Source organism: Dendrobates tinctorius, unplaced genomic scaffold (genome assembly GCF_039654945.1).
Source record: "Dendrobates tinctorius isolate UK_male_01 unplaced genomic scaffold, ASM3965494v1 ptg000095l, whole genome shotgun sequence".
Lineage (NCBI taxonomy): Eukaryota > Metazoa > Chordata > Amphibia > Anura > Dendrobatidae > Dendrobates > Dendrobates tinctorius.
In genome coordinates, this window is record NW_027361763.1 from 11,577,094 (window position 1) to 11,598,461 (window position 21,368).

General features: G+C 43.7%; 1 protein-coding gene across 3 annotated transcripts in view; it reads right to left on the reverse strand.

Moving 5' to 3' along the window:
* Window positions 1–1,245: 1,245 nt before the first annotated feature.
* Window positions 1,246–21,368, reverse strand: part of LOC141098756 (pantothenate kinase 2, mitochondrial-like) — a 29,457-nt gene continuing 9,334 nt past the window's right edge. For 2 of the 3 annotated variants that reach the window (XM_073586729.1, XM_073586731.1), the window contains exons 3-7: window positions 16,117–16,370; window positions 4,573–4,749; window positions 4,243–4,366; window positions 3,749–3,874; window positions 1,246–3,583 (exon numbers count right to left, since the gene is read on the reverse strand). In XM_073586729.1, the coding sequence (XP_073442830.1) occupies window positions 3,533–3,583; window positions 3,749–3,874; window positions 4,243–4,366; window positions 4,573–4,749; window positions 16,117–16,370 (732 nt within the window). In that variant the 3' untranslated portion in view covers window positions 1,246–3,532. Of the gene's footprint in view, window positions 3,584–3,748; window positions 3,875–4,242; window positions 4,456–4,572; window positions 4,750–16,116; window positions 16,371–21,368 lie in introns of those variants that run through there. The other variant, XM_073586730.1, reaches the window with a different exon arrangement.

Genomic DNA, 21,368 nt, shown 5'->3' on the forward strand with positions numbered 1-21,368 from the left:
CAGCGGGTCTCGTGGGTTGATCCTCATACACGGTAGGTCACGTGGGTTGGTCCTCATATACAGCAGTTCTTAAGGAGAGTTCCTGGAATCGTGGGTTTTTTCTGTCCTTTGAACTAACCCCCCCCCCCAGTTTCTCAGTACGTTATAGTAAAATAAATGGTGTCATTCAAATCCACAACTTGCCCTACAAGAAGAGTTGCTGAAAAAATAAAACGTTATGGCACTTTGAAGAGGATGCAAAACGAAAGAAAAATAGGTCAGCCCACAAGGGGTGAAAGGCCATAAGATGTTTTTTTTCTATTTCAGGCCACAGTTTTGTTTTGTTTTTAAAAAAAAGCCTTATGTTACCCGCAGGAACCAATCACAGCGCAGCTTTCATGTTACCAAGACTACACAAAATGAAAGCTGGGCTGTGATTGGTTGCTATGGGCAACAGAGATTTTCTTGATAAATGTGGCCTATTTATCCCGTGGCCTATTCTCCAGTGTAACATGACGGCGTCCGGAGGTCACACGGCTGCTGACTAGACATTAGATGATAGAGTCACACACGACCACGGGCTGATTACACGGCGTGTGACAGTCACACCAGGGGAAGGACACAGGTCATTGTGGGAAGGAGTAACCCCCTGAAAATCCCATTAAGAGGAAACTCCATTTTATTGTTACTTTATACTTACAGACTGCTGCTGGCAGAGCAGACATTGACCCTAAGCAGCCGCAGCAGCCTGATAGTAATGGAGTATGACAGATGTATCATCTGCACTATATGAAGAAAAGTATGTGCCCCCTCCACATATCACCGACGGGAGCTTTTACTGCCTCCCATTGCACATGCATAGAAAATGCTGCACAGATCATGTCTCCTTTTCGCATTTCCCATCAGCACTTGATCTTGATGGACACTTGTGTTTTTTGACCAGAAGTTCAGCAATGGACGTGCAGGGTCACTGCTACATGTCTAGGATGGAGTAATCCCGCTGCGCCATCTAGTGCACAGTAAGGGAACAGCAGCAGATAACCAATCCCCAAAAAACATAGAATTAGTCCTTATGTGTACAGGTAATTAGGTCTCCGTGATACATGGAGCCACAAGAGGTCATCCATGGGGTGCACGGGTCATACTCTACCTCTGGTATGACAATCATAGCGTGTTTCACTGCATCATGCAATATCTGGAAGCAAAGCACCAAAAAATAATCCGCCTGCACCCACGTGATCAATGAAAATATGTGGAAGCCGCAGGTAAAGTTTAGAATCATACTGCCATTTTATTAGAAAATGTACAAAATGTGACGTTCCAGTAGTTCAAGGATTGATTTTAGACACACAAGACAGCTGGTAGGCGGGGCACAGGGCAGGAGGCGGGGCACAGGGCAGGAGCACAGGGCAGGAGGCAGGAGGCGGGGCACAGGGCAGGAGGCGGGGCACAGTGTAGTATATACAGTGCAAGGTTCCACATGCAACTGACTGACCAGACCACAGGGGGTCTTTGAAAAGAAAGCATGGGGTAATGACAAAACCGCTTAAGGAGGTCCTACTTGTACATGTTCCTCTCTGAAATTACCACCGCTCTTGTAGCACTTACCTATGAGGTGCTCTATGGGGGGGACAGCACAGGTTTTTGAGAGCAGGCATGTCACGCCACTGGTCAGTGATTGGCTGAAAAGCAGCACTAGTGAGACTCCTCCCCTGCCTCGATCCCTTGGGATCAGCTCTGATTTTTCTGCTCTGACCTCCCCTTTAGTTCCGTTCTCAGCGGTCAGACATGACAAGTAGCGCCCCCCGTGATATCGAGCATTTAAGGCGAGACGTGCATAGATGTCGTCACAGTTGTATTTTTGCTGCCGCCCTCTACAGTAGACTCCCCTGGGTTCAGCATTTCCAGGCTCCGATCAGTGTTAGGTTTTCAGATCCTCTTTTGGTCTTGATATATCATGACCAGGCTGGATTATCCAGTGCCGGATTACGGGGATGGAGAGGAATCTCTGTATAAGCTCTCGGTTCATGCAGCATAACCAGAAAACATGGCACTATGTTCATCACTGCCCCGGCCGTTGTGTGGGGCGCGGACGATGCACCGTCACAAGTGGCTGCCACCAATCCACTCATTTTCTCCATTCGGCAGGACGGACCCTGTACATTCAGTAAATCACTAATGCCCTAATGCTAGACAGAGATAGGAAGTGGCCTCCTGAGTGCGATTAATGGGCCGATCCATCCGACTGCTACCTAAGGAAAAGGAGAGGCGCCATTCTCTCAGTGACGGTCACTTTGTACAAGGGGGAGGGGACTATCACTTTGTGACTGCTATCTTTTGTAAGAAGGGGATGGGCCGCCAATATGCCCAACTAACCTTGTCAGAAGGGGAAGGGCCTATATACCCAACTGACCTTGTAAAAAGGGGAGGGGCCTATATACCCAACTGACCTTGTCAAAAGGGAAGGGGCCAATATACCCAACTGACCTTGTCAGAAGGGGAGGAGCCCATTGGTCCATGCCTGTCACATAAAAAGGGGGAGGGGCCTAGTGGTCTGTAGCTCATTTTGTAAAAGGATGGGAGGGGCCTATCTGTCCCTGACTGGCACTTTGGTCACCTTTTATAAGGGTGTTCCCTTCTTCTAAAGCAATCTCTACAGACCCAGAAAAAGAAGGGACCAAACACCCCTCGCCATTCCTAACCGCAACACATCCCCCAACTACATGTCCGTCCCCTAGCACCGTATCTAACCAGCTGTGAGCTTCCTGCTCCCATACACCAACTACAGGGCCATTGTACGCCCTGTATAGCGCCACCCAACACTGTACAAAATAAAGGGGGCAACTAAGGGAAGGGATTATAACCAGAAGGGTGAGGGAGGATAAGACGTTTTTAATTAAATCTCAGTATTTTCTGGATGGAAGGATGAGAGCTCTAAGGCCTCATTCACACATCAGTATCAGTCTGCCAAAACCAGGAGTGTTTCCAACACACATAACAGCTGTCAACCATACAATTATAGTTTTCTCTGCAAGTGCTGCCCCTGGCTTTCGGGTGTGAATGAGGCCTTACCGTGACATGGAGCCATTACGAGGTACTGACCGTTCACTACAGGGATCCTGAGGCACTGCGGACATCGTCATCCTTGTATCACAGTGAACAAAGGATGCAAACAAGTATAAAAAGAATAATAAACCGTGAGCGTAATACATTCATTACGGCGCCGACACGGAGGGACAGTGCGCTGCCTACATCACCAGCACACATGGGTGCGCTGCTCCATCTAGTGTACATTGGATGCTTATACCAACGCCTTATGGGTACTAGTATTCCTTACAGGCATTGCTTTAACCCTTTAATGATGGGCTGGACTCCCACCCATCATTTATTACCATCCATCCTCCTATATCAATCCTATAGGAGCCAGCGCTGAGAGGTAGAGATGGGGAGAAGGAGCTCAGAAGTAACAGTCAGTGAGCCGGCGACATGGCCTGTAGTGCACAAGAGTAGGTAGATATGGCTTTGGCCAGATGTAGGGACGTCAGCCATGATGTCAAGTAGTGCTCAGTAACTCCAGCAGCGCCCCGACCGCTCCGAAGTAACCCTGAAATGAGAGACGAGGATCAGTCGCAGGCACGTTATGCTTCAACTTTTGGGAAGGATGGACGACTAACAATATGGCCTCTGTCACATGACTTTGGTAAGGACACTGCAAACTTTTTCTATATATGGCAATAATATATTGTACTATAAAAAAAAAGAAATTTACCTCGTGCTCCAGGAAAAGAGCTTTGAGCTGCCCTTTGGACCAGTAGTCCAGCGCGTAGGCCAAGAGCTTGATGGAAATGGTATTAATCCTGAGAAAGTTGCCGACAAACACCACGCGGCTGATGTTCTGGTGGAGGCAGAAGCAGAAGTGAGTGACTTTCAGACATCTGGATGGATGTGCTCCCTGAAAATAAAGGTCACGGCGATCTTCTGGTCAAGAAGCGCAGAGACTGGGATGATAGAGGAAGAAGCTGTCATACTGGTGTCTGGCCACCAGAGGGAGCGACTCCGGGACGGGGCGTGAGGACTTCTGCTCTCTCATAGCCCTGTACAATGCTGCTTGACTTAGAAGCTACAAGGCAGCACTGTAAAGAAGCTGAGAGCTCAGAGCCGGCGGTACATCCGCCCCGGAGCCGAGAAACACCGCCATGCAGGTCCGGTCACTACACTATGCTGGTCGGGCCATCAGAAGTAGCCTCTGTCCACAGGGTTTACCTCGTTCACTGCGCACATCCTCGCCAAGGAACCGATGTTATTGGTGATGGTGATGAGGGTGGCCCGCGCCAGGTCTTCTTTGCTCACCAGATCCCTCCTCTCTTTGCTCATCATATTCCCAAAGCTGGAGATGGAAGAGAAGCGTAAGAGGGCTAACATGGGGGCCGCCAGCAATCACCACCTCCTGTAGATAAGCCGTACCTGTAGAGGAGCCTATCAGACAGCAGATTTCATTTCAAAACAGGCCCCTGACACATGAAAGCTGTAATGTGACTGGCTGCTGCAGGCCCCGCCCCTTCCCGTCAGCAGCGGCTGTGATGTGAGCCTTACCTGGAAGCCACTGCATAGCCCGGCAGCCCGAATCTCTCATAGTCTCCTCCGTAGATGTCCCGCACCAGCTTGTCCACTTTAGTGCTGTCGCCCAGAGCGGCCATTTCTAGAGCCTCTTCAAAGGTGGAGCATCCGGTCAGAAGGCAGCACAGGCCAAAGAACGTGCCGCCCCCGAGACTGCGAAAAGACGAGACCATGACAATTAGCGACAGGACACACAGGAATAGCGTCAGCCAACAGACAAGTAAAAATGTTATCATTTGAGAGTTTTTACACTTGCTCCTGCTTCTCAGCTGTGTCCACCTTCTAGACCCTCTCAACAAAGTGACTGCTCAGCCGATCAGCAGCTGTGCTGTGACCAGAGTCAGTGATTGGCTGCAGCAATCATAAGAAAAAAAGGTAAGCGGGGCACCAGACCAGATACCAGGAGTGTGGAGGTAAGAAGAGGCTGCTCACATTGCTGTCCTCCCTGTCTGATCTAATACTGGAGATAGCTGGAGCGCTGAGGTAAGAGGCTGCTCACATTGCTGTCCACCCTGTCTATATAATCTAATACTGGAGATACCAGGAGCGGAGGTAAGAAGAGGCTGCTCACACTGCGGTCCACCACATCTATAAAATCTAATACTGGAGATACCAGGGGTGTGGAGGTAAGAGGTTGATCATACTGCTGTCCACCATGTCTATATAATCTAATTCTGGGGATACCAGGGTGCTGAGGTAAGAAGAGGCTGCTCACACTGCTGTCCTCCCTGTCTGCCAGACCTAATACTGGAGATACCAGGAGAGCTGAGATAAGAGGCTGATCACACTGCTGTCCACCCTGTCTATATGATCCAATTCTGGAGATACCAGGGCTGGTGGGGTAAGAAGAGACTGCTCACACTGCTGTCCACCCTGTCTATATGATCTAATACTTGAGATACCAGGGGTGGTGGGGTAAGAAGAGACTGCTCACATTGCTGTCCACCCTGCCTGATATAATACTGGAGATACCAAGGGTACTGAGGTAAGAAAAGGCTGAAAAAGATTGAACAGCACCTCCAAAAATCATACACTGATCTAATGCCGCTAGGCATACAAATATATAAACTAAAAAAACTCATGTTAATTTAACATTCTGATCAGACTGTATGAAGCCCACTGCCATGTCACAACAAACCTCTTAGTGGGTCGGTATCGCCTTAACGGAGCGTAGTCGTGCGCTGACCACCGCCGCAGCAACAATGCACTGGCAAGGCGGCTGGCCTGGTGCCTCACAGCGCCCATGCTGCTAAACTGAGTCCCCATGACTCCAGACCGCACCATTTCACCAGCACAAAACCACAGCACCAATGGCCACCACACAGCACCAACACCAAATGAAAGGAGCATTGCAATTCACCTCCCTGAAGCTCTCCAGTGAGAGCAAAAATGGGTTGGACCCTGTTCTTTGCAGTCTCCTACTAATTTATAATCACCTGTGCCAAATGGGAGTAGTACACATCCAAAAAAAGGACAGATCATGCAATATGCTAGAAAAGAGAATGGACAGCACCTCCAAAAATGCTCACACTGCTGTTCACCCTGTATATCTGATCTAATACTAAAGATATTGGAGATGCTGAGGCAAGAAGAGGTTGCTCGCACTTATCAATTCGATCTGATTTAATACTGGAGATACCGGGGTGCTGAGGTAAGAAGAGGCTGCTCAGATTGCTGTCCACCTTGTCTATCTGATCTAATACTGGAGATATAAGGGGTGCTAAGGTAAGAAGAGGCTGCTCACACTGCTGTCCACCTTGTCTATCTGATTCAATACTGGAGTTATTAGGAACGTTGAGGAAAGAAGAGGCTGCTCACATTGCTGTCCATCTTATCTGATCTAATACTGGAGATATTAGGGGTGCTGAGGTAAGAGGCTGCTCACACTGCCACCTTGTCTGTCTGAACTAACACTGGAGCTATCAGGAGCACTGCGGAAAGAAGAAGCTGCTCATACTGCTGTCCACCCTGTCTTGTCTGATCTAATACTAGAGATATTAGGGTTGCTGAGGTAAGAAGAGGTTGCTCACACTGCTGTCCACCCTGTCCGATCTAATTCTGGAGATATTTTCGGGTGCTGAGGTAAGAAGAGGCTGCTCATACTGCTGTCCACCCTGTGTGTCTGATCTAATACTGGAGATATTAGGGTTGCTGAGGTAAAAAGAGGCTGCTCATACTGCTGTCCACCCTGTCTGATCTAATTCTGGAGATATATTATGGGTGCTGTTGTGATTGGGTCACCGAGGAGGAGAGCAAGACCAAGCTAAGCCACAGAAAACCAGAGAGGTTGGTAACTAAGTGGATTGCAGACCCCTAATCTTATCCACACAACTAGGAGTAGCCGTGGAGCGCGCCTACGATGATCCTAGACACCTTGGCACAGCCGGAGAGCTAACTTGGCCTAAAGCAAGAAAGGGGAAATCTAAACGGCCCCAGAGCAGACCCCAAAGGAATAGATAGCCCCCAAACATATATTGTCGGTGAGACAAGATGAAAACACAAACGCAGGTAGGAAAATAGGCTGAGCAAACGATGGGGCCACACTGACTAGACAGGACAAGAAAGGAAAGACACTGTCTGCAATCACGCAAAAAACCCTGCAAAAAAGTCCGACAAGTCTGATAGAAAAATACTGAAGTCGCACGACTTTGCCCACTATATCAGCACTCTGGTATATTCTGGAAGCAGAGCAAAAAGAGGCCAATCTAATAAGGGACAAAATAACTGGCACAAGCAGTAACATATGGATGGTGATTCAGCACAGCCCCAGCCGGAGCTGGCTGACCCACACAAAACAGAAATAGACAAAACCAGATCAAATGTGAACAATAGCAAAAGAATACTTAGCTGAGCATGCAGGGGGACAGAGCTGGAAACTAAGACCTCAGGAGGCAGGAAAAAAATCACCAGCAGGGATAGAGGGAGTCGGCTATCTTAAATCCAGTCTGAAACCCCAGATCTCCAATCGTCGTCCTCATTATCAGGTGGCAAGCATCTGTTAATCAGATCAGCTCCATTACCTCCAGTAACCACCAGAGGGAGCCCAGAAAGAGAACTCGCAACCCCTCTGTCAATTTGACCAGCTCCACTACCTTCAGTAGTAACCAGAGGTAGGCCACAAAGCGAATTCATAACAGGGTGCTGAGGTAAGAAGAGGCTGCTCACATTGCTGTCCACCTTGTCTATCTGATCTAATAACTGGAAATATTAGGGGTGCTGAGGTAAGAGGCTGTCCACTTTGTCTATCTGATCTAATACTGGAGATATCAGGAGCACTGAGGAAAGAAGAGGCTGCTCATACTGCTGTGCACCCTGTCTGTCTGAACTGATAGTGGAGATATTACGGGTGCTGAGGTAAGAAGAGGCTGTTCATGCTGCTGTCCACCCTGTCTGTCTGATCTAATAATGGAGATATTACGGTGCTGAGATAAGAAGATGCTGCTCACACTACTGTATACCCTGTCTTTGAATGCTGAGCAAAAGATGTGACCTAGAGATGATCTATAGTACAGCAAGAATGCTTCCAAAAAGGTTAATAGCTGTTATGAGTCACTGTAGGAGGCAAAAACAGAAATACTAGCTAAGTCCAGAAAACCAGAGAAGTTGGCAGCTATCGGATTGCAGACCCCTGAACCTATCAACAACAACTAGCAGTAGCCGTGGGGGGTTCCTACGGTGACCTAGACCCCTCGATCACAGCCGGAGAACTAAATAGCCTAAAGACAGAAAGGGAAATCTAAACTGACCCAGAGCAGACCCCAAAGCAATAGGCAGCCCCCAACATATAATGACGGTGAAGCAAGATGAAAAAACACTCACACAGATAGAAAGATAGGCTGAGCAAATGATGGGGCCAAAGCTAACTAAATAGGACAGTATAGAAAAGCTGCTGTCTGCAATCCGCCAAAACCCTATCAAAACAAGAGCCAACAGACTGATAGGGAAAAAAGCCCTGAAGACGCTAGGCTTCAAAAAGACTATATCAGTACTCAGGTATTTTCTGAAGACAGAGCAAAAAGGAATTCAGCTCACCCCAGCAGGGAATGGCAGAAATCCAGAAAAACAAGGCAAAACAAAACCAAAACACAAATGCAAAAGGCAGAGGAGAAAACTTACCTTTAGAGGAGCAGGAATCAGACTGGTCTCCTAGAATCCCTCAGGGAAATCACCAGCAAAGCAGAAGGGCGTCGGCTGCCTTATATCCAGTCAGCAAATCCAGTCACCCAGTCATCATCATCCTGCTCAGGTGCTTGGTAATCAGCCTCACTACCTTCCTTCACCAGAAGAGGGAGTTCATCAGACCTCAATGGTGAAGGGGAAAATGAACTCACAACATTACCTCCCCCTTAAGGAGGGGTCACCGAACCCTCATCCACGCCACCAGGGCGATCAGGGTGAGCCCGATGAAAGGCACGCACCAATCTTTTGGCAAGAATATCAGAGGCAGAGACCCAGGAATTATCCTCCTGACCATAACCCTTCCACTTAACCAAATACTGGAGTCTCCGTCTAGCCAGACGGGAATCCAGTATCTTCTCTACCTCATATTCCATGTTACCTTCAACCAATACAGGGTCCGGAGGTGCCACCCCAGGAACAACTGGTTCAACAAACCTCTTCAACAAGGACTTATGAAACACATTATGGATTTTAAATGTGACAGGAAGAGCCAAACGAAAAGAGACCGGATTAATAATCTCCAAAATCTTGTAAGGTCCAATAAATCTAGGCTTAAACTTAGGAGAAGCCACCTTCATAGCGATATTTTTTGTGATAACCAAACCATATCACCAACCTTAAACTGGGGACCAATGGTCCTATGTCGGTTGGAAAACCGCTGGGCCTTTTCCTGGGAGAGAGATAACTTATCCACCACTTGGTCCCAGATCTGGTGCATTCTCTCCACCACAGTGACAACACCTGGGCAGGCAGAAGGCTCCACCTGCCCTGAAGAAAATCGAGGATGAAACCCAAAGTTACAAAAAAAAGGTGACATCAAAGTGGCAGAACTAGCTCTATTATTTAAAGCAAATTCGGCCAAGGACAAAAATGAAACCCAATCATCCTGATCAGCGGAAATAAAACATCTCAAATACGACTCCAAGGTCTGCCCATTGGTCTGAGGGTGAAAAGCAGGGGAGAAGTACAACTGAATTCCCAGCTTGGAACAGAAAGTCCTCCAAAATCTAGACACAAACTGAACTCCTCTGTCAGATACAATGTTCTCAGGAATCCCGTGCAAGCGAACCACCTGTTGCAAAAACAGGGGCACCAACTCAGAGGAAGATGGCAACTTAGGAAGTGGTACAAGATGAACCATCTTAGAGAACCTATCACAAATCACCCAAATAACAGTCATTCTCTGAGAGACAGGCATATCAGAGATGAAATCCATTGAAATATCGGTCCATGGCCTCCTGGGGACCGGCAAAGGCAACAACAACCCACTAGAGCGAGAACAAGGTTTAGAACGGGAGCAAGTCCCACAGGACTGCACAAAAATTCCTGACATCACGAGACAAGGCGGGCCACCAAAAAGACCGACTCACCAGATCTCTAGTACCAAAAATATCTGGATGACCAGCCAATGCAGAGCAATGAACTTCAGACATCACTCTCTTCTTCCACTGGTCAGGAACATACAACTTTCCACTGGGACAACGCTCAGGTTTGTCCGCCTGGAACTCTTCCAGTGCACGTCTCAAATCGGGCGAGATGGCAGAAAGAACTACCCCTTCGCCTAAGATGGTAGCAGGCTTGGTCACCACAGGTGAATCAGCAAAGAAGCTCTTAGAGAGAGCGTCAGCCTTGACATTCTTAGTGCCAGGAAGAAAAGAGACCACAAAATCAAAACGTGTAAAAAACAAGGCCCACCTAGCCTGTCTAGGGTTCAAGCGTTTGGCCGACTCCAGGTAAATCAAATTCTTGTGGTCAGTGAGGACCACGACTTGATGTTTAGCTCCCTCCAACCAATGTCTCCACTCCTCAAATGCCCATTTCATGGCTAACAGTTCCCGATTCCCCACATCATAGTTACGTTCAGATGGAGAGAACTTTCGGGAAAAGAAAGCACAGGGATTCATTTTAGATGTTACAGGATCCTTTTGGGACAAAACAGCTCCTGCACCAATCTCAGAAGCGTCCACCTCTACCTGGAACGGGAGTGAAACATCAGGTTGCCGCAAAACCGGAGCAGAAGTGAATCTTCGCTTCAGCTCCTGAAAGGAAGAAACAGCCTCCGGAGACCAATTCAACACATCAGCGCCCTTCTTAGTCAGATCAGTCAATGGCTTGGCAATACTAGAAAATTTTGCTATAAATTTCCGATAAAAATTAGCAAAACCCAAAAACTTCTGGAGGGCCTTCAAAGAAGTGGGCTGAACCCAATCATAAATGGCCTGTACCTTGGCCGGGTCCATTTCAATAGTTGACGGAGACAAAATAAATCCCAAAAATGAAATCCTCTGTACCCCAAAAAGGCATTTAGATCCCTTGACATACAGGGAATTCTCCCTCAAGATCCGAAGCACAGTCCGAACATGTTCCACATGAGAATCCCAATCCTTGGAGAAGATCAAAATATCATCCAGATAGATAATCAAAAATTTATCCACAAAGTCTCGGAAAATGTCGTTCATGAAGCACTGGAAGACAGAAGGGGCATTAGTGAGCCCAAAAGGCATCACCAGGTACTCAAAATGTCCCTCCGGAGTATTAAACGCCGTCTTCCATTCATCCCCATGCTTAATGCGAATAAGATTATACGCCCCCCTGAGGTCAAGCTTTGTAAACCAGCAAGCACCTTTAACTCTGGAGAATAGATACGAAATCAGGGGTAACGGATACTGATATTTAATAGTAATTTTGTTGAGGGAACGATAGTCAATACAAGGCCTTAATGAACCATCCTTTTTGGCCACGAAAAAAAACCTGGCACCTAAGGGTGAAGAGGATGGTCTAATATGACCCTTCTCCAACGCCTCCTTAATATAGGATCGCATAGCCTCGTGCTCGGGTACAGATAAATTGAAGAGCCGACCCTTGGGAAATTTACACCCCGGGCTCAACTCAATTGCACAGTCATAACTCCTATGAGGAGGCAAAGACGCAGGCTCATTCTCACTAAATACATCATAAAAGTCCGCCAAATAGTCAGGAACATCATGCGACTGAGGAGAGGTGGAAAAAAACGGAGCCTCACTAAGGGCACACCGACAACCCCAACTCACCACAGACACAGATTTCCAATCCAAAACTGGATTATGAATTTGCAACCAGGGAATCCCCAGAACAATGGTATCATGCAAATTATGCAACACCAAAAATCTGCAATTTTCTTGATGGTCTGGGGCGGACCCGCATTACCACCTGGGTCCAAAACTGAGGTTTATTTTTCGCCAAAGGAGTAGCATCAATCTCTCTCAAAGGGATAGGCGTCCGCAGAGGTGTCATTGGAAATCCACAACGTTTAGCAAAATCCAAGTCCATTAGGTTCAGGGCTGCTCCCGAATCCACAAAAGCCTTGGCGGAAAATGTGGACAGGGAGCAGATCAGAGTAATTGCCAGAAGAAACTTAGGTTGAACACCACCCACAGAAAACGTGTGTGCAAAACGTTTCTCTCGTTTAGGACAGACAGAAATAATATGCGAGGCATCTCCACAAAAAAAAAACACTGCTTATTACGCCTTCTGAACTCCTGACGTTGCTCCATGGACAAAACTATCATATTGCATAGGTTCAGACACTTGTTCAACAGGTGGCAACACCTCTCGTGCAGTCCTGCGTTCACGTAAACGCCGATCAACCTGAATGGCTAATGACATAGAATCGTCAAGACCAGAGGGAACAGGAAATCCCACCATAGTATCTTTTACGGCTTCTGACAAACCCTTCCGAAAGAGAGCTGCCAAGGCATTATCATTCCAGGTAGTAAGGACCGCCCAATTTCGGAATTTTTGACAGTAAAATTCTGCAGAATCTTGACCCTGGCTCAATGCCAACAGGGTCTTTTCAGCCTGATCAATAGCATTAGGTTCATCATACAACAACCCCAAGGCTTGAAAAAATGCATTCACATTAGTCAGAATAGGATCATCTGGTTTCAAATTAAACGCCTAATCCTGGGGATCGCCACGCAGCAAAGAGATGACAATTTTAACCTGCTGCGCGGAGCTCCCTGACGAGTTAGGCTTCAAGGCAAAAAATAATTTACAATTATTTTTGAAATTCAAAAATTTAGACCGATCCCCAAAAAACACATCAGGAGTAGGGATCTTTGGTTCAGCAGCATGTGAATGAGCAAGGTAGGCGGAAATTCCCCGCACTTCCGCAGCGAGCTGCTCCACACGATCAGACAATTGCTTTATCTCCATTAAGGGGAAAAAAAAATTCCCCCTACGGTTTCAGAGATATAGAGGAAAAAATATACACTTTTTTTTTTTTTTTACAATTCTTTCCTGCTATTGAGTACCCTAGGATCTGCGGAATGGCTGGTGATTCTGTTATGAATGAGTCACCGTAGGAGGCAAAAACAGAAATACTAGCTAAGTCCAGAAAACCAGAGAAGTTGGCAGCTATCGGATAGCAGACCCCTGAACCTATCAACAACAACTAGCAGTAGCCGTGGGGGGTTCCTACGGTGCCCTAGACCCCTCGATCACAGCCGGAGAACTAAATAGCCTAAAGACAGAAAGGGAAATCTAAACTGCCCCAGAGCAGGCCCCAAAGCAATAGGCAGCCCCCAACATATAATGACGGTGAAGCAAGATGAAAAAACACTCACACAGATAGAAAGATAGGCTGAGCAAATGATGGGGCCAAAGCTAACTAAATAGGACAGTATAGAAAAGCTGCTGTCTGCAATCCGCCAAAACCCTATCAAAACTAGAGCCAACAGACTGATAGGGAAAAAAGCCCTGAAGACGCTAGGCTTCAAAAAGACTATATCAGTACTCAGGTATTTTCTGAAGACAGAGCAAAAAGGAATTCAGCTCACCCCAGCAGGGAATGGCAGAAATCCAGAAAAACAAGGCAAAACAAAACCAAAACACAAATGCAAAAGGCAGAGCAGAAAACTTCGCTTTAGAGGAGCAGGAATCAGACTGGTCTCCTAGAATCCCTCAGGGAAATCACCAGCAAGGCAGAAGGGCGTCGGCTGCCTTATATCCAGTCAGCAATTCCAGTCACCCAGTCATCATCATCCTGCTCAGGTGCTTGGTAATCAGCCTCACTACCTTCCTTCACCAGACGAGGGAGTTCATCAGACCTCAATGGTGAAGGGGAAAATGAACTCACAACAAATAGCTGTTTACTACTAATTAACAAAATACAAAAGTGAACAAAGAAAAAATTACTTAAACCAAATGAATATTTGGTGTGACCTACCTCTGTGTTTAAAAAAGCATCAAAAGTGTCAGTTTTTCTAGGTATCTGTGACTTGCACATTTTTTTTTTTTTTTAAAGGAACACAGCAGATGGTTGTTCCAAACATCCTGGAGAACTGACCCCAGATCTTATGTGTATGAGTCCTGCGTGAAGCCTTCTGTCTCTTCATGTGACTCCAGACACACTGGATGATGTGACATCAGTGCTCTGTGGGGCCAGATCACCACCTCCAGGACTCCTACTTGTTACTGACACTAGCTGGATGTAAAATGCTATTCTATTTTATTTGCATTTTTAGGAGGTTTAAAAATGTAGCAGCAATTTTTTAACTTATTCAGAGAAATTTACAAAATTATTTTTTTTTAGGGATCTATCCAGGTTTGAAGTGACTTTAGGGGTCCTATATATTGGAAAACCCCCAAAAGTGATACCATTTTAAAAACCACACTCCCTGACATACTGATAACTGCTGTCAGGTAGTTTATTAACCCTTCAGGTGCTTTTCAGGAATTAAGATAAATTGGCATGATAGGAATAGTTGATTTTTACCATCTAAACGTCGTTGCTGACTTTTGCACAGGTCAGTGTAGCCGGCAGACTCTAAGGCCGCTATTTACTCATGAATTGCCATGGCAAACATCAGGACGACAAAATCATGATCTCAGGGTGCCGATGGGTTAATGAGACTCTTTTAAACATTTATATGATATAGTTACTATTGACATCAGAATCTAAGGGGTTAAACAGATATGGACGGTGACAACACTGATCGTTTGTGATACAGCAAGTTGTCAGCTATGGTGGACAGCCGACAGCTGTTGGATTGTCAGCTGTGTGGGGATGCTAATCTCTTAGGCCTGTTTCACACATCAGTTTTTTCTGTCAGTCCAAATTCGCCAAAATAGCGGAAAACGGATCCGCAGGTGGACTGACAGAAACGTGTGCCAGCGGATCGGCGGATGTACGGATCCACCGATCTTGCAAATGTAAAGGAACCGTGCCTGGTTAAAAAAAATTACCGGTGATGTAGTGTTCTCAATGTCGCTGCTGAGATCTCGCGGGAGCCGGGGTGGGAGTAATGGCGCAGCTGAGATCTCGCGGGACCCGGGGACAATCATCCACAATCATTGCGCGATGCGGGGAGCAGACATCGCGTAAAGTGAGCGGTCATTATTGCGGGATGTGTGGAGCGATCGCGCGATGTGAGTAACAATCATCGTGCGATGTGGGGAGCAGGGATGCCATCATAGCGGGAAGTGTGGAGCTGCGGTGACCATGGATGATAGAGATTTTTCTACCGGCAGCCAGACAGAATTGGGGGTTAAATCACTACATGGTGGATCCGCGGCCCGAAAAAAACGTTGCAGGGTCCATCCGGTCATGTCAGCGGACGCCAAAATCTTGGCGGATCCACTGACATGCGGAAGCAACGGACGACCATCAGTCAAAATCCGCCAATAATGCTAGTCAATGGGGAAAGAAACGGATCTGCCAAGAAAAATGGCGGATCCGTTTTTTCTCCAAAACGGCGGATTTTGACTGATGGTCAAAAACGGATGTGTGAAACAGGCCTTGTATCTCAGGTCAGTTAAAAGACGTATTGAGGCTGTGCGCCCACGTTGCGTTTTTTTTTTTAAGCGTTTCCGCAGCGCTTTTAGACAAGCGTTTCTGCTGCGGAAACGTTTAAGAAAAGCATCCAATGTAATAGAATGGAAAACGCACATGTTGTGCTAATGGTGCGTTTTTTCCACTGCGGAAACCCTTAGCGGTAAAAAATGCAGCATGTTCATTAATTTACATTCAATTGTATTCCAAAAACGCATAGGAAAATGCATAACAAAAGCGTCAAAAGCGCTTCATAAAATGCATGCGTTTTCCCTGGAAGAGGGTGTGCGTTTCTGCTCAGGAATATTCTGCTTCAAAAACACAATGTGGGCACATAGCCTGACAGTCATTAAGGGGTTAATGCATACGGCCCACAGAAATGTTCAAGATAAATTACAGAAAATTATTTTTTTTTATTTATTATTGCATGGATATTTTTTTTTTTTTTACTAAAAGTTATTTCTCTGTTTTTCTCCCCCTAAAACTTGGTGATAACATTTGCTTAAACAAAAGCTCCCCAAAACACGCACCTTGTGCCCGACACCCGTTTGTAGTCATTCTGGGAGTACACGGCCAGTATACTGACGCCAGACCCAATGTTAACCAGCAGGAGAGGGTAAGGGTTCTTCAGGGTGTAAGGGATTTTCTGACACTTTTCAGGGTCCTTTGGGTTTTCCAGGTAAAAACACTGAGATAATCCATTAAATCCAACAGAGTCAATAAACAGCACACCTTTAATGAGGCAATCAAGCTCATCCAGTTTCCAAAGCTGAAGACCCCCGACCTGCAGACAAGAAAGCGACTCAAGAGGGAGACGGCCAACAAGGACATTATAGAAGGTCTCTATATATGAAGCAGTATTATAGCAGTTATATTCTTGTACATAGGAGCAGTATTATAGTAGTTATATTCTTGTACATAGGTGCAGTATTATAGTAGTTATATTCTTGTACATAGGGGCAGTATTATAGTAGTTATATTCTTGTACATAGGGGCAGTATTATAGTAGTTATATTCTTGTACATAGGGGCAGTATTATAGTAGTTATATTCTTGTACATAGGGGCAGTATTATAGTAGTTATATTCTTGTACATAGGGGCAGTATTATAGTAGTTATATTCTTGTACATAGGGGCAGTATTATAGTAGTTATATTCTTGTACATAGGGGCAGTATTATAGTAGTTATATTCTTGTACATAGGGGGCAGTATTATAGTAGTTATATTCTTGTACATAGGGGCAGTATTATAGTAGTTATATTCTTGTACATAGGGGCAGTATTACAGTAGTTATATTCTTGTACATAGGGGCAGTATTATAGTAGTTATATTCTTGTACATAGGGGCAGTATTATAGTAGTTATATTCTTGTACATAGGGGCAGTATTATAGTCAGCGTCGGACTGGCCCACCGGAGAACCGGAGGATTCTCCGGTGGGCCCTGGCATCTGGTGGGCCCTGGCACCTGCTGGCATACAGGGCCAGCAGTTGCCTAGGGCCCCCGCTTCTCCAGGGGCCCCCAGCCAGTGGTGTGTCGCACACCATGCAGCTGCTATGGGGGCCCCCGCCAGCGGAGCAGCAGCGGGTGTCAGGAGGCAGAAGTCCCTGTCCCCGCTGCTAAAGAGAAATGAATATCATTTCAGGTCTCCACCCCCCAGAGGCCCCGCCCCCAGCCCAGTAAGCCGCTCTGCAGACTACAGCTGTAAATCAGGGCCGGCGCCGCCCTCAGTCCTCTCTGCTCCTGGCTCACAGCCAGTGCGCGATGACGTCACTACATCGCGCACCCGCTGTGTGTCTGGCAGAGGGGGCAGCTCCTGACACTGAAGCCGGGATCAGCGTGGGAGCGAGGAGGAGAGGTGAGTATTGTGTTTTGGTTTTTTTTTTATATCTCTCTCGCTCTCTCTATCTCTATATATCTCTCTCTCTAATATCTATCTTTCTATCTCTATCTATTATCTATCTCTATCTTTATATCTATCTTTCTATCTCTATATCTATCTCTATATCTTTCTATATATATCTCTATATCTATCTATTATGTCTATCTATCTCTATATTTATTATCTATCTAGCTACCATCTATATCTATCTATCTTTATCTATATATATCTCTATCTAATATCTATATCTATCTATCTCTATACCTATCTATTTATCTATCCGTTATCTATCTCTATATCTTTTCTCTGTATCTATCTATCTCTATATCTATATCTCTCGCTATCTATCGCTCTATCTCTATATCTATCTTTATATCTATATATCTATCTCTATCTATCTCTATATCTATTTCTCTATCTATCTCTATATCTCTATATATATATCTATTATCTCTATATCTATATCTATTTCTCTCTAAATCTCTCTGTATATCTATCTATCTTTCTATCTCTATATCTATCTATCTTTATCTATCTATTTATCTCTATCTATTATATATATCTATCTCTATCTATCGCTCTATCTCTATATCTATCTATCTCTATATCTATCTATATCTATTATGTCTATCTAGCTATCTATCTCTATATCTTTCTATCTTACTCTCTCTCTATATCTATCTGTTATCTCTATATTTATTATCTATCTTTATCTATCTATCTATTATCTATATCTATCTCTCTATCTATTTATCGATCTCTGTATCTATCTCTCTCTATATCTATCTCTCTCTCTATCTACCGCTCTCTCTGTCTCTATCTATCTTTATATCTATATCTATCTATCTCTATATCTATCTATTATCTCTATATCTATCTACCTATCTATCTCTATATATCTGTTTCTCTCTATATCTATCTCTATATCTCTCTCTCTATAGCTATCTATATATTATCTCTATATCTATCTATCTATCTCTATATCTGTTATCTCTATATCCATATCTATCTCTATATCTATCTATCTCTATATCTATCTTTCTATCTAACACTATATCTATCTCTATATCTCATTATCTATCTCTATCTCTTTATCTATCCATCTATCTATCTATTATCTATCTATCCATCTATCTATCTTTCTAACTCTATATCTATCTATCTCTATACATATCTCTATATCTAGCTATTATCTCTATATCTATCTTTCTATATCTATCTGTCTCTATATCTATCTCTATATCTATTATCTCTATATCTATCTATCTCTATATCTATTTTTATTTATAGCCATCTATCTATATATATTTATCTCTATATCTATCTATATATGTCTATATTATAATTATTATATCTGTATATCTCTATCTATATATCTATCTATCTCTATATCTTTCTATCTATAGCTATCTAGCTCTATATCTATCTATCCATTATCTATTTTCTATCTATCTCTATATCTATCTACCTATCGATCTATCTATCTATATTTCTTTCTATATCTATCTTTATATCTATCTCTATCTATCTCTATCTATCTCTATCTATCTATCTCTATCTATCTATATCTATCTATCTCTATCTATCTATCTCTATCTATCTATCTCTATCTATCTCTATCTATCTCTATCTATCTCTATCTATCTCTATCTATCTCTATCTATCTCTATCTATCTCTATCTATCTCTATCTATCTATCTCTATCTATCTATCTCTATCTATCCATTATCTACTATCTATCCATTATCTACTATCTATCTCTATATCTATCTATTTCTACATCTATCTTTCTATCTATATCTATCTAACTCTATATCTATATAGCATTATTCCCTATGAGGAGGCAGCATTATACCCTATGAGGGGGCAGCATTATACCCTATGAGGAGGGCAGCATTATTCCCTATGAGGGGGGCAGTATTATACCCTATGAGGGGGGCAGCATTATTCCCTATGAGGGGGGCAGCATTATTCCCTATGAGGGGGTGCATTATACCCTATGACCTATGAGGGGGGCAGTATTATACCCTATGAGGGGAGCAGTATTATACCCTATGAGGGGGTGCATTATACCCTATGAGGGGGCAGTATTATATTCTATGAGATGGCTGCATTATATTCTATGAGATGGCTGCATTATACTATGTGAGGGGGCTGCTTTATATTCTATGAGGGGGCTACCCCAACTCCTGCTACATAATTAAGACATGTACAACCTTATATTATACCCGGATATTAGCGCGTTTTACCGCATAATTGGTGGTCTGGTATTTAACTCTATGCAGCTACATAGTGGGCCCCAAGAATGATTTTCTCTGGTGGGCCCAAGGTGTTCCAGTCCGACGCTGATTATAGTAGTTATATTCTTGTACATAGGGGCAGTATTATAGTAGTTATATTCTTGTACATAGGGGCAGTATTATAGTAGTTATATTCTTGTACATAGGGGGCAGTATTATAGTAGTAATATTCTTGTACATAGGGGCAGTATTATAGTAGTAATATTCTTGTACATAGGGGCAGTATTATAGTAGTTATATTCTTGTACATAGAGGCAGTATTATAGTAGTTATATTCTTGTACATAGAGGCAGTATTATAGTAGTTATATTCTTGTACATAGAGGCAGTATTATAGTAGTTATATTCTTGTATATAGGAGCAGTATTATAGTAGTTATATTCTTGTACATAGGGGCAGTATTATAGTAGTTATATTCTTGTACATAGGAGCAGTATTACAGTAGTTATATTCTTGTACATAGGAGCAGTATTATAGTAGTTATATTCTTGTACATAGAGGCAGTATTATAGTAGTTATATTCTTGTATATAGGAGCAGTATTATAGTAGTTATATTCTTGTACATAGGGGCAGTATTATAGTAGTTATATTCTTGTACATAGGGGCAGTATTATAGTAGTTATATTCTTGTACATAGGGGCAGTATTATAGTAGTTATATTCTTGTACATAGGGGCAGTATTATAGTAGTTATATTCTTGTACATAGGGGCAGTATTATAGTAGTAATATTCTTGTACATAGGGGCAGTATTATAGTAGTTATATTCTTGTACATAGGGGCAGTATTATAGTAGTTATATTCTTGTACATAGGGGCAGTATTATAGTAGTTATATTCTTGTACATAGGAGCAGTATTATAGTAGTTATATTTTTGTACATAGGGGGCAGTATTATAGTAGTTATATTCTTGTACATAGGGGCAGTATTATAGTAGTTATATTCTTGTACATAGGAGCAGTATTATAGTAGTTATATTCTTGTTATTCTTGTACATAGGGGCAGTATTATAGTAGTTATATTCTTGTACATAGGAGCAGTATTATAGTAGTTATATTTTTGTACATAGGGGGCAGTATTATAGTAGTTATATTCTTGTACATAGGGGCAGTATTATAGTAGTTATATTCTTGTACATAGGGGCAGTATTATAGTAGTTATATTCTTGTTATTCTTGTACATAGGGGCAGTATTATAGTAGTTATATTCTTGCACATAGGAGCAGTATTATAGTAGTTATAGTCTTGTACATAGGAGCAGTATTATAGTAGTTATATTCTTGTACATAGGAGCAGTATTATAGTAGCTATATTCTTGTACATAGGAGGCAGTATTATAGTAGTTATATTCTTGTACATAGGGGCAGTATTATAGTAGTTATATTCTTGTACATAGAGGCAGTATTATAGTAGTTATATTCTTGTACATAGGGGCAGTATTATAGTAGTTATATTCTTGTACATAGGGGCAGTATTATAGTAGTTATATTCTTGTACATAGGAGCAGTATTATAGTAGTTATATTTTTGTATATAGGGGGCAGTATTATAGTAGTTATATTCTTGTACATAGGGGCAGTATTATAGTAGTTATATTCTTGTTATT